General features: G+C 40.4%; 1 protein-coding gene across 1 annotated transcript in view; it reads left to right on the top strand.

The window, feature by feature from the left end:
- ADAMTS2 (ADAM metallopeptidase with thrombospondin type 1 motif 2) overlaps positions 1-14966 on the top strand; it is a 1546369-nt gene that overhangs the window by 1334308 nt on the left and 197095 nt on the right. Inside the window, exon 16 of the mRNA XM_069199292.1 lies at positions 6857-7020. Within this exon, the coding sequence (XP_069055393.1) occupies positions 6857-7020 (164 nt within the window). The remainder of the gene's footprint in view (positions 1-6856; positions 7021-14966) is intronic.

Here is a 14966-nt window from a genome sequence, read left to right as displayed (position 1 = left end):
GTTGTGAAGAACTCTCCAGGGGCTTGATTTAGAGCTTGCCTCCTGTTGTTTGAAGTCTCAGGGACAGCAAAGACTTCTCTCTGCCAGCACCTGGAGCCTCTGCTGAGACTCCTACTCTGCCAAGTGGTGCCCATCCAGTTCCTGGGACCCTGAAAGGAGAAGCTGGCAGACCAAGAGTGAGAAATCCATGCACCGACAGGGGTGCAGGGAAAAGATCAACGCAACTTAGATCTGGGACCGAAAGATCGACGTCCATAGCTGGAGATACAACGCGCAGCATCGCTGACAGATGCTGGTGAGATCGCAACCCACGCTGCAGGGTTTTCGGATCATTGTGCGGCAGGATTTCCGACACAAACATCACTGGGCATGTCAAAAGGACTCAAGGCCTGCCCGGACCCGAGAGTGTGGTTCAAATCAATGCATCGCTCTCCTGCGGAGAGAGAAACAACGCACGCCGACTCGACTGAAGGAGAAACAACGCACGGTCTCGCTTGTGAGTGATATTGATGCATCGCAAGCCATTTGTGATGCACACTCACCCGTGCGGGGTTATATTTGATACACCCAGGTACATTTCGATGCTAACAGCGTTAGCTTTGTGTTTAAGATTACATGAAGACTCTTTTTGGTTTTTAATTGATAACTTGACTTGTGTATTGTGGATTTTTGTCGTTTTGGTCTTGTTTTGTTTAGAAAAATATTTTCTGTTTTTCGAAACCTGTGTTGTGTCATTTTGTATTGTTTTCATTAAGTTACTGTGTGTGTTGGTACAAATACTTTACACCTAGCACTCTGAAGTTAAGCCTACTGCTCGTGCCAAGCTACCAAGGGGGTGAGCAGGGGTTAGCTGAGGGTGATTCTCTTTTATCCTGACTAGAGTGAGGGTCCTTGCTTGGACAAGGGGTAACCTGACTGCCAACCAAAGACCCCATTTCTAACAACTCTCCTCTTGACGTTCCGTTGCTGCCCCAGACAACTCTGCTCAAACTGAGGTTGACAGCCTGGAGGTTAAGCAGATAGGGTTAAGAGAACAAGTATTGCCTGAGGGTTTTGCTGTTACAGTTCAGCCTTCCAGGAGATTGTCCATGCTTCATCTGTATAGTAGACTTTGGACATCTTTTTCTTGTTAGTGTAAGGTTAGAGAGTTGGATACTACTCCAACCAGTTTGATTTTGGTGATGGACCTTTTACAGGACAAGCCGAAATTGGGTTTAACAGTGGCAACCCTTAGACTCCAATGGGTAGGACTAAGAACTTTTTAAAGTTCCTGGAAGACTCCAGAAGATGAGCATGGTTTAATTCTCTAAGGTCGTCAGTGAATAGCAAATTTGTATCCCATTTATTCTTGTCCATTTCCAGCATGGGATTTATCTGTGGTTTTGGAAGCCTTGACAATTCATCCTTTTGAGCCTCTGGATGGGGTAGGACTTTAACTCTCAAGACCTGCTTTCTCATAGCGATTATGTCAGCCAATAGGTTGCCGAAAATAGGAACATTCTCTTGCAAGCTTCCATTTTGTATGGTCTATCCAGATAGAGTCATATTGGTTCCGTATTAATGAAAGTCTAAGACTTTGTTGGTCAAGTTCTCCACTAGGAATGGAGGAGATGTCAGCTACTGGAAGTTTGAACAGGTAGATAAGGCCTCTGATTGCCATAGCTTATTAAGTAATAGTCTAAGTGTCACCTTCTGGGATCCGGCAGCCGGATTTGCTACAGGTAGTAATATAACTAACATTTTTATCTTTTTTAATTTAAATGGTATTCTATGTAATCTTCATGTCTGGTGTTGACATCACTTTTGGGAGAATGCTTTGCTCTGTTTGTAAATTGAAAAGTTGATAGCACATTGAAATTATTTAATTTAAAAAAATGTACATCTACTTCACAGCTAAACATATAGTACTATCATCAATAAATTGCAGTGAAGTAATGTGCAAGAATAATTAAAAATATCAAATAACATGTTTCATGTTAAAAACTAATCAGTGGTCTTAGGTTTAGGTAATTAGGCAGTCCCCATGTGAAATTTACAAATAATGTGGGTTATATTTGGTGTAGCATTTCCACATTGATGCCTCTTCTTCAATGACCCTTGCCCACCTGATTAGGTTGTTGGAGTTTACCTGCATGACCTATTCAGACACACAATTGATCATTTTACTAAAAAATATATGTCTGGAAATGGCAAAGAGAATTTCAAAACTGTCTCTCAGAGGTGGTCAGCTGGATCAGTATCAATTCCTTCAAACTGAACACCAACATTAGAATTCTTCATTCTTGGAAATTCATCTGAGATTTGACCAGCCAAGGGGTGGCCCTCAGATCTGTCTCTCTTGCTACTAAACCCAGTTTCCACAGTCAAAGGTCTCATTGCTTATTTGGACAGTGCCATGTCTTTTCATTTTAACACTGTAAGCAGACAGTGCAATGCCTCTTAATGCATGGGCTAAAAAGGTCACTTCTCCCTACTTCCTTTGCAACAGTGCTAAGGAAGATGTGTCATCTGTTGCCTCTTGGTTGTTATAAATCTGTTTTTCAGGCTATGATCATATCTAGAAATAACTATTGCAACAGGCTCCACTTGGGCTTTCCCAAAATCCTTATTGCTAAGGTTCAACCGCTTTACAGGATCACAGTTCTTTTAGTTTTTGGTCTACGTATGCATGTTCATATGACACTTGACAGGCAACAGTCACACTGTAGAAAAAATAATTTTATTTAAACCCTTGTGCCTTACTCTTTTGGCCTTCTTTATAGCTGGCCCTTGTTATTATCCCCATCAAGAGACTGCTTTGATCTTTGATTCACTGGTAAGCAGGTAATTATGACCAATGTGCTAATGCCAAAACAGGTACAGATGCAAAATGTGTCCATTTTAGCACTCCTCTCAGTAGGTAAGCTCAAATCGTAGTCACACCTGAATCACTCTTCCATTTACCTGATATTTTTTCAAGGAGTAATAAGGAATACAAAATGAGAGCAATTACCATTTGTGTGTTCCCTATTTATTTGCAAAAGGTATTACCAAAGTCTGTAAACAGATTTAAACAATCGTGAAATTGTAACTTGCTCCTGGGAATTTGAGCACCTTTTAACATCATATGAGTCTAAATGGTCCCTATTTGCAGCTAGATAAAATACAAGCTATTACTTCTTTGAGCATGCATTGCAGTGTACAGAGAATCAATTAATAATTGCCATCTACACTCAAAGATCTGTTGATGCATATCTTGATACCTCAGCAGAAAGATCACCTTCTACTGACCCATTGGGCTCCTCATTCAGCTTCATTAGGTCTCACCGAATAGACAGCGCATGTGCTGCTTGTTGCAAGATGTATTGTTAGCTTACAGTGGACCATGTATCTGCCCATGGCTTACAATGGGTTGGCTTCATTGTAACTATCATTTGCTTGCTTCTTATTTGTTGGCTTGTGTGAACTTTCCTTCCACTTCTTGTGTCCCTTTTTTACAGCATGAATGCATTCCTTGTGTCCTTCCACTGCTCATTTTCTTAAATGGTAGTTTTTTCTTATTTTTTAAAAACTCCATGAGAATGCAAGTGTTTTCCTGCTGTCTCCCCAATGTGCTTCTTTCCAGCTCCTGTGCTTCGCTTTGCACTCTCTCTCTCTTGCTCACGTCCTTCTTCCCTGCTTACCCCTCTTGTTCTTCCACCCATTTACTTCTCTTTCCCCACTCCACAGTGCTCTCTATGTTAGTTTGCTTCCTTATCCACACCCTCTGTGTTGATTCCCCCCACCAGTGGAATTGTGTTGAGTCCTCCCACCCACGTGTTGCTTCCTCCACTGCCATCCTCTGTGATTCCGTATAACTCCCCCTCCTCATGCTCCACTTAACTGTCTCCTGACATTGTTTCTCACTTTGCACTTGACTCCCAGAAAAGCTGAGGATATATGAGTCTGCTTTTCCAGGTAGAAAATGACAAACACAACTTTTGGATCCACTCCGCTTGGAAATAGATAGTAAAACTACATTTCTAAGGGGGTGTGGTGGTACCCAGAAACATGAAACCTACAATCACCACCTGGGGTGTCACAGTGGAGGTCGGGCCCTCTGTTCTCTTTCACTTAAAGTGCATACGATCAGTTGTTCTCCTGCCCTTCCAGCGATGGTGCAGATAGAGTGATGCTGAGAGGCAAAGCAGTCGCTAGGTCTTTCTTCACCACAACTTTTAGATTTGACTCTAAGGATTCGACAGTTTTACAGCATCACATTTTTCATGTCTTGCTTACGACACAGCTTGTACCTCTTTTTAGGCAAAATCCTATTAATGACCACAGTGCTTTAAATAAGATCAATAAGGTGGGAAGGGGGCTCTAAAAGGGCCCATGGCCTAAGTAATTAAGGGCATGACTTAAAACATGTTAAGTGCAATACTGTGTTTTACACAGCATTTAGGTGTCTCTTTGTGAGTTTCTGTTATTGCCACCAGACATATCTCACAAGAAATAATAAGCCAGGCCTATTTGCTAAATGAGTGTTTGCTATTCATTTTATATAAATGAGCAGCAAGAATGAATTAGTTGTAAGGAATTAGAATTGGTAACTATAAATAATACATTAGTGGCCATTACTTTGTTCACAATGGAAAGAGGCCAAAGGTTAGATGAGGATGTAATTTGAACACTGTTATGGTCCACTCACTCATTCACACTGCCTTCACCCTCAGCTCTAGAGCTCACTTGAGCGCCATTATGAACACCATCTCCCATCCAGAGCTAACCTGAACACCTAAATGTGACTCAGATCACATTTAGAATACAAGCATCAGAAAGCTTGGCCTTTTATATCCGAGATCTCTTTGTTTCGTCAATACTTAGGAAAGCAAATTCTGCTACAATACAAAAGAGCAATAAAGCAAAGAGAGTTTACAAATGTTAATAAATTAAAAGGCTTTACTGTTAATAACTTAAAATCTTTACTTACGTCAAATAAGAAATATATGTATAGTAACATATTGCTAAAATTATTGGGAAATTCCAAAAGGTCCCAAAGGCGCAAACTATTGGCTTTAAACATTTGATGAGGGGACAAACTGTGAGGCAGTTTTCAAATTTACATGAAGCTCTGTCTAAGCTGCGCATCTATCAGCCAGGTTATCACACCTTCCTTCTCCCTCAACACCTATTCGAGCACACACTGACTCGGTCATGCGACAGCACGAGAGGAAAATGTCAGATGGGGTTGATAACTACTGAAGTTTACGCAATAAAAGTATTAGCGTGTCTGACCTTAATAAGTAAACCTACAAGGGGATGCAAATAAGTTAAAGAACCTTTTGAGTATGCTTAAGATGTTCCCACCATAAAAACCTTGTACCAATACCAATCAACAACAAATAATCAATTGTTAGCATTAATAATCAATAGGAGTCAGTAATTGTCACACTCTTTGATCTTGCAGTCATGAATAACCACACTTTTATGTAAAAGTTAGAATTTGTATTTCTCTATATTAACAATGCTAATGTCATGTAAGATGATCTCAAAATCAAATAATAAAAATACAGAAACAACACTGGCTGTCCAAAGCGGTGAAAGAATCGCAAACTGATCAAAGCTTGAGCTACTACACATTCCAAAGTTACAGTGCAAATTAATAGCAAGAATAACTGTGCAAATGTAATAGCACACATTTAGATTCAGCAAAGAAAATACATCAAATGTTATTCCATGTATTGAACTTCATTAGTTAGAACCCTAACTAACATCAGATTAGAATAGCATGTTTGGGCTTCAGGCAAAACAATTTAGTCAACAAAATCTAACTCTGGCTCTGTCAAAATAGTGGTTGGTACCTAGAAACAAAAGCAAATAGACAAGTCAAACAGTATCATAGTCAATATACCTATCCTCAGTTTGTATCAGCAAGCTGTGACAGTCTTTGTCCTCAGGACATCAGTTCGGTAAGCTAGGCATCAGGATTCAGCATCAAAGTTCAGAAAAGGCAAATAAGCAATAAAGTTAAGCATTTCTCTTCTCAAGACGATCAAGAAAGTAATAGCCTTACGAAAAGATAGAAAATGGGCAAATGCGCTGTGTTCCCTCAGTGCAGTCTGGCTAAGTTACATTTCCTAAAACTGCTTCCCCAGTCCCTATTGGCCAAGGGATTGCATGTTCACACTTTGTCCAATAAAACTAAAACTTCAAATCTACATTTCTACTAATACATGGTTCATATGATGATTGCTCCTCTTGTTCTGCTCCTGTCATTCGGCTCACCAGGTAACAATATTGTTGCAGCTTATACTCCAGTCAGAGTATCCATTGTATTCTCCTGAGAAACTCAGTCTTACACACATTACATTAACAATGTTATATTAGCAAGAACAGCATCTTCTAACAAGCAGTTTCTCATGAGAAAGACTTTCAGCTATGAGCACATGGACAGTACAGTGGAAAATCACAATTTAATGCAGCTTGACATGAGGCCGTGCAGCTAGGCCAAGACCTCTGTTAGGTTAAGGCCTACAATTAATAAGCTAAAACATAATACATAACCCTTGATATGACATATTGTTACATTAATCAAACATAACCTCCTAATTTCATATTAATAAACCATTAATAAATACACTTTGTGAACATTGGCGGCCAGTCATGTGGGCACACTTTCAAATGCATGCATTATTTTTCCCTACGATATTATATTTTCTATGCAATTTCAACACTCAGAATACATGAATATTCATTAATAATTTAATAAATAACTCAGCCTTAACAATAGTATACATTAAAAGCAACTTTGGTGTACAGCCACCAGCTCAAACAATCAGTCATTTTTAGGTAAACCTTAATCAACTTTTCTGTTTTTTTTTTGTGTGTTTTGCAGCAATTAGGAACCAGGTAACGGGGAAATTTATTTTGAATGAAGACAACTATGTTCCAGATTCCAAAGCGTTTATCGACATGGGGCTAGAATGGGATTACCAGAATGATGACAACAGAGAGACTGTTCAAACCATAGGACCTTTGCCTCATGGAATTGTTACTATGGTAAGTTAAATAAAACAATACGCGTATGAATGTGATAAGGAATAATGGCTGCATTGTGAATGTGAGTGACAGATCTCTATCATTGAAACATTATTTTTTCACATTTTTTAATCAAAATTTTGTTGTACAGAGAGAAGACAGCGTGTCAGAGCGAAACAACTAATTTTGGCCAACAACTCATAATTTGTTTTTAAAAGTGGTATTTCTTCGGGTTTAAAAACATCTTTCATGCTTTCCTGCAACCTAAATTATGCACCACTTTACAGTGTAGGAAGCTCCTTCACGGCAATGCCACATCCTAATGTGCTGTTCATTGTTACAAGGACGAGAAGACATTCCTCTATCCAAAAGCATGCAAATGCGTACATCGCCTATGTTTTTTGACTGGCAAACATTAGTCCAAATGCTAGTCTTCCTGGTGTCAGGCCTAACAGCTTGAGCTTTGCCTCCAGCGACAGACAGGGCATGATTTATATTTTTTTAGTGTCGCATTTATGTCATTTTTTGGTGCAATAGCAGCGCAAACGTACAAAATATAATTGAAGTTTGTAAATTTGCGCCGCTTTTGCGTGAAAAAATGATGCAAATGTGGAACTAAAAAAGTGTAAATAAGGCCCATAGGGGGTCATTATGATCCTGGCGGTCTTTGACTGCCAGGGCCAAAACAACGGGAGCACCGCCAACAGGCTGGCGGTGCCTCCCGGCGTATTTGGACGCCGCGGTCGCACCACGGTCGCACCGCCGGGTCCGGCGGTATATCGCCATTTTAGCCCCGGCGGTGATAATCCGCCAGGGCAGCGCTGCCCTGGGGATTATGACTCCCCTACCGCCAGCCTGTTTCTGGCGGTTTGCACCGCCAGAAAGAGGCTGGCGGTAAGGGGACTCAGGTGGCCCCTGGGGGCCCCTGCACTGCCCATGCACTTGGCATGGGCAGTGCAGGGGCCCCCAGGCAGAGCCCCGTCGCGCATTTCACTGCCGGGCAGTGAAATGCACGACGGGTGCTACTGCACTCGCTGCACATCAGCATTGCCGCCGGCTCAATTTCGAGCCGGCAGCAATGTTGATGTGACTTTTCCGCTGGGCCAGCGGAAATGTCAAAATAGGGAGCCAGCCATACCGCCAGCAATGGCGGTATTCTGGCGCCCGCAACCTCGGGGGTCTTCCATGCAGACCGCCAAGGTTGTAATGACCCCCATAGTGTTTTACGTATCTTTATAAACCTTTAACAACAAGCAAGAAATAGTGAAAAACATATGGCGTCTGATATTAATTTCACTCCAACACCGAAACTAACAGCACCAAAGCCACATTCACAGTTCCTGATGTAATAAAACAGACTATTGTCCTTCTTGGACCCAAAGAAAGGAAAAAAAAAGGATGGGTGACTTATGGCTGTTAGGAAGGCACAAGAACTCGGAGTAAGGAAACATTCTGGTAAGTAACTGGGCCATTTCCCCCGGGCCCATCTTCCTCGTCCTAGTCCTAACACATGAGGCTATAACCAAACATGTAAACAAGTTGCCACAGGGCCTAAGAAATAAATATTTGACAAACGTAACATTATTGATAACTGTTCTTGGCAAATGAAAGTAAAATATTGTACGATTTAAGTGCACTCAGTACATATGAAGCAAATCTGTTGCAAAACCTCCTCCCACCTTGTAAGTTATAATGCATCATGAACATAAGGAGAGAGGACCAAGTCGCTGCTTTGAAAATATCGTGTAGAGTTGACCCTTTGAAGGCTATCCAGGCAAAGGAACTCCCAATGTCTCATAACTTGTGAAAATGGCAGAAAGGCTCCACCTACTCAGAGTAGAAAAGGGAGGGTGCTTTTCTTCACCCACTGGCCCAAAAGTAACAAACAGAAAATGTGTCCTTCGGATAAAAGTAATTCTGTTTACATAGATGGTCAATGCTCTGTGGATATCCAAAATATGTAAATGCTTCTTGGTTACTGAAGATGCATTAGGAAAGAAAACTGGCAGAACTAGGCCTGGGAGCAACAAAAAGCTGATGGCATCTTAGAAAGGAAACCAACAGAGGTTAAATATCTAAGAGACAATTCCTTTCATTGTAGGATCCCAACTGTCCCGTTCTTCGCCCTGAACAAGTTGCCACTAAGAATAATACTTGGGTAAAACACATTTCAAATCTATTGAATTCAAAGGCTCAAAAGCTGCTAAACCCTGCAAACACAAAGGACTGAAATAAGAAACCAAGAAAGGATAGGGACGTGAGATAATGGTCTCTTTAAAAAGAAACTCTTCAGGAGTTGAGAGCCTTGATCAGATACTCCACTAACCCCAGAGCCCATGAAGGCCCCTGGGCCTCATAAGGTTTACACTGCCAGGCCTAACACGATAGTCTCTCATACAAAAGTTAACACCCTCTTACGGTCACTAGGATAAAGATAAAGGCCGTTGGAATTGCACCAGGAATCAAAGTTTCACCAGTGTCTGGGATAAACTGTTATCTATGGTCAACAAAACATTTGAATACAAAGAGCAACCTCTGCAGAACATGCTTGAGGTTCTAAAATTAGCCTCTAAAATTTCAGAATTTCTTTTGTAGTAGCATTAGATTTGATAAAGACAGGCGTGGGGCTTGCAATGGGATTAGATCTACAGGTAATCTCCAAAGTGCCTGAACTGCTAGATGAACTTGGATTGGATACCATGGGCACTTGGTTCAACAAGAGACCACTCCATTTGTCCCAAGTTTTTCTCAAGACCCTAAAGAGCAGTAAGAAAGAGGTGAAGGCACACAGTAGGCCCTGCAGCTAGGCTAAGCTCAAGGCGTACTCTCCCCAAGCCCTTGGATATCCTATGAGAGAGCAGAAATTTGGAAGAAGGGAATTTGACTCAAAAAGGTTCAGCCATGGCTGACTGAACCAAGCTAAAATGTTCTAAAAAACCAGGGCACAAACTCATTGTTAGTGAGTTAAGGATCACTCAGTGTAGCCTGTCAACCCGCCTATACTCCCTCACTGGAAGCTATACTGCTGTTAGAAAAAGGATACTGGACTCTGCCCACAGGAAAATATCTCTGGCTTGGCAAAGTGTTGGTGGATTTCTTAAGCTGCCATAATGTTTCTCTTAAGAGCAATCCTTATCATAGTTTGAACGCAGACTACTTGGCCTGTAGATTATTATGAAAATGTTGTCTGGTATAAATAATGGATTACAACATTGGATTGTCCACCAAGGTTACAAGTCATGGACCATGGAGTTTCCCAGGCTCTCCCCTCAAACTATGTGTCTGGCATATGTTGTCAAGATCTTGGGAGATAGACAAGATAGAGAGACCCCTCGGTTCAGATTTATTGGAGGAAAGTATCAACACAATTATTCACAAATCTGAAGAGTGACCAGAACCAATGTTTCGCAGTCCATGGACAAATGATTACAGTTTGAAAGGAGATGCTGAACTAACAACTGGAAGTTTTTCCTATTAAAAATACATGGAGCCCAAGTGCTGGAATGATTAAAAGTAGCCCCCAAATAAGGGAACTGATTTGCCCTTGCTATTATTTTACCCTTGATGACTAAATACTGGGTCTTAAGGTTTCTTGGTAACAAGCCATGATGAACATTTAAGAGAAATATGTGTCCAAATCTAGTTGCTCCATGAAATCTACAAACATTTTGCAAGGGGATTGGATTAGGATTGGAGCTGGGACTTTTCTGCAACAGGGATCCCTTGGGCTCTACCACTCCCTCAAAAGTAAAGTGATGATTTGCAGTTCTGGAAGCCAGAGGAAACCCAAAAGCCCTTTTGCAGCATATACTTTGTTTGAAAATTGGCATGTTAGGTGTAAATAGCTTTTGGTCTTCTGCAGATATTTTCACAATTTCTTCCACTTAAGGGCCAAATAATTTGACACCTGTGAAGGGCAGTTGTATAACTGTAGCTTTTTGAGAGCTGTTTAGTTACCAGCAAATCATCCATAACTGTCCACAAGATTCCCTTGATGACAACGATGTGGCAGCCATTTCGCAAAGAGAATCAAAAGTAGGTCTGAATAGAATTTGCTGCTCCACTTTAGCGAAAGTTAGAGCACAGTCAAGACATTGCTCTATGCCTCTACCAAGGCTTGGAAATATTTTAGCAGAGATTGGACTGGCATAAGTGTTCGAGTGAATGGTAAAATTAGCTGCAGAGTAAGATCGTTTAACTGCAACCAAAACTTTCATGTTAACCAGATGAGACAGAGATGCGCTCCCATAAATGATTGCAAGGATAAGCCAGCTATCTGAGAATCCATTTTGTCACCTAAAGAAATAGTTCACTAAAAGCCTGCAAGGGATTTCTCTTTAAAAGGAGAATCATTAAGCTAGTATTTTCCATCTCTTTCCTTTCCATGAATAATCATTTTCAAACATTGTTTTGTAGTGGTGGGTTCTCGGGGTCCCTATGTTAGTACTGTCTGAAAAAAACCTTTTTTCTGAAAAAGATAAATTCTTCCTGATGGTCCACAGGAACTCATCAAATCTGGCCCTAGTATGTAGCATCCTCTATTATCCTGCTCCTCCTCTGGCTTCTCAATATCGGGATAAGACTGCCATCTGGGTTTTCAGATAAAGGAGGCCCCTCATTAGATGGCAGTGCTGCAGCAATGGCATCATTTATCATTTCCTGCAAACAAGAGATTGACAGGTTATCAGCAGGAAATTCAGAAGCATAATCCGCTACTTTATGTACATGGGAAACTGAGGCTCTGATGCATGTTCCTAGCATAGCATTTCTTAGCTTCCATGGCTAGAGAATCAACAAGGATGCTCACTCTGGATATGAAAGCCCTTCCTGTATTGGACCATATCTATAGTAACAGGTCCATACGGCCCTCAAAATGTTGTGATACCATTGCCGTTCTTAAGGCATGCAGTTGGCGGCACCAGTAGATGTAGGTAATCATGTGATCTGCAGGTTGCCTCTATACCCGTTCAGCATGGCAAACTAGAGAAATAGTCATAGCAGGTAAGACAAGCTAATGGGCAACTGGGACTGCTGGACCAGACAACGACCCCATAAATTAATGCTACATTGAGTACTGGCATGAGCACATCCGCCCCAGCAGATATGTTTTCATTATCACCAAAGCAACCACTTGAACAGGTCCTGAACATAGATATTCATTAAAAAGAAGAAAAGACACAAATAAATCAATTTAACATGAGAAGGCAATCTACATGCATGTTTGCAGACAGAAAAATAGGAAGTGTGGGAGTAATGTGCAACATTGAACCCTCTGCTGCACGGCTGGATACATTCAAGTGTTGTGCAGAAGTAGCATCATATCCTGGCTGAGTGCTGCAAAATCGGAATGGTAGCCACATCATGATGTCTCCTTTGTGACATGATGAGACATTCTGGGAAGTTGGCCATCCTTTTCGTACTCCTCTCTTATATTGTGGTCCAGCAAGGGAAAATAGATTATTTTATACACTTTGCCTTGGAGGCCCTTTGTAGTTTAAATTGTCCCTCTTGATTAAGAGGTAAAGGTAATTAGATATTGTATTTCAATTTGGCCTGTTTTCCTGCGCCTTAGTAGAATCAGATTGGAAGTGAGAGCTCATCGTTTACAGGCAAAATCATGAACCGGTCCTCAGGACTGCCTCATGCGGGATAATAGCAAGTGGATCTGTTTCCAGATATATGTGACGGTTGTGCTTATTGGTCATGGCAAGCAGAAATTAAGTATTGGTCAGGTCCATGTATTTAGCGGTGTTCAGTTTGTGTCCATGTTTGTCGGAGAGGGCCATGGCACTTATTTTCAGCATCAGACATTTACAGAGAGTGAGAGATGGAAAAACACACAAAGCGGAAAGGTGATGGAAGAGAAAGACTGAAAGACTGTCTCAAAGTGAAAAAGAAATAACTTGCAGACATGCAGTAAAGGGGCAGGGAGTGTCTGGTATTCGGTGAAAGAGGCTTGAGGTGGATTTAAGACTGTACAGTCTTGGTATTTGGAATACCAGCATTTAATTTCACTAGCTATGACCTTCTGAGCAGATCTTTTGGCATCAACACTCATTCTTTCACAAATTGAGAACTGAGATTCAGTGTTTTGGATCTTGTGAAGACTGGACATTTTAAAGTCTTCCACTATTATTTCATAGCTTTAAAAGCCATTCTGGATTGTATAGTCTGTCAAAATAGATATTTTGCCTCTATTAACTTTACTATATAATATATATGTTTGCCCTCGATACAGTGTCATTCAAGTCTTAGGTCTATGCTTTTGAGAGAATGGGGTTTTCTACACCTTAATGTTTGGGTGTAATCATTAAACAATCCCACCGCTGATCGTATGGACATTTGTTCATCAACAAAGGGAAATTGATAAGAGCAGACATCTAAATTAATCCAATGACATGATAAATAATAAACAACTTTTAGTACAGTCAATAAAGAGAATTTGTGTGAGTTAAAGGGCTTTATTTTTAATGTCTCAGATTTCTTAATTTTATGCAATCAGAATTATTCTTTTGAGAACCAGTATTAGAAATGAATATAGTCAAATAAGTGATATTTCAATATAGGGTAAGTTAGAACATTAGTAAAGAAATAGTGCATATTGTTATATTGCACCAAGTGTGTTCCAGAAAGGAAGTTTCCTAATCTAAATATATTAGAATAAGATGAAAATAAGGTATCAGTTCAGATACTCAATAAAGTGTTCTGATGCAAGAAATCAACGCATAAGCATAAAGTCTCTACATATCAAGCTGGAAAATATTCTAAGCTCTTAATCAGCAGACAATCAATAAAAATAGACTAAACAATCTCTAATGTAGAGAAATATTAGAAACTCAAAGATGAGTCTTGTCGGTGAGCCGGGGAAGGAATCCAGCTGCTGCCCTAGGAACACACTAATATAAACACATACTATTCTGTGTTGCAACATTACTTTCTATTATCTCCCAAGTCTTCCCATAGTGTTTCAGTAAACTCCTGGGAATAGGCAAGCTCCTCATCTTCTCATACATTTTACAATAGTCTTTAGACATTTTACCTTAACAAGTTACATCTTTCGCATTCTGTGATCCAGACTGTTCTTCTCATGACTCATTCTTCCTGTTGCCACTCCTCCCGGTGACAGCCTATCAGTTGTCTAATGTAAAACAAGTGCCTATTCAATAGAATCTGCAAACTTACAACATCTGAAGCAAAGAGTAGACAAAGCATTGTGTGCAACCCACAACTCAAATGAAAAACAGGCCTTTGAATTGTACTGCATTATTTTCAGTTAACATGGCATCAACAGGCTTATTTATGTCACTTTTAAGCCTATAAAATGTAGGCGTGATTACCTACTATAACATTTTGTGTTTAATACATTTGCTACTTAAACATTGGCTTTTGCATATTTTGTATGCAACAAAATGTTGCCCTTGCACTTTCATGTGTATGGCCACAGAGGTGCCCATAGGATTCTTGCAAACCACAGAGCCCTAGAATTGTCAAGGTTGAATAGATCAGAGTTATCTTTCTTAGTATTGGTAACATTTTCTTAAATTTGTCAAACCTAACAAACAAATATCATGCACAAATCTTTTACTGCACAATCCACAATGGTAAGTGTCTGGAGCAAAATAAGAGTTCAAATGTTTCTGATACCTGCTGTGTCAGATAGTTCTGCAGACTTTCGGATCCTACTCTTCCTCAGCTTGATAAGTTGTTTTCTCACCTTGGCTAAGTAAAACTTGATAATTTAAGCGTGATTAGCCTGGACATACTACAGGAAGCGTCACTACCTTTTTGCGTATACATGCAATGGATCTTACAGGGTGCCAAAGGTTGCCTGTTCCTCAGGCCTATACCAGGTGCATGTCAGTATATTACCACTTTATCCACCAGTTAGAAAGAGGGGAACAAAACTCATAAAGACAGTCAATGCAAAACCGTGTTACTCTTCCTTTTTATACAAATAAAATCTATCA

The sequence above is a fragment of the Pleurodeles waltl genome, chromosome 7 (genome assembly GCF_031143425.1).
Source record: "Pleurodeles waltl isolate 20211129_DDA chromosome 7, aPleWal1.hap1.20221129, whole genome shotgun sequence".
Classification (NCBI taxonomy): domain Eukaryota; kingdom Metazoa; phylum Chordata; class Amphibia; order Caudata; family Salamandridae; genus Pleurodeles; species Pleurodeles waltl.
Note: the sequence above shows the minus strand (reverse complement) of the source record. Positions and strands in the feature narration are given on the sequence as shown.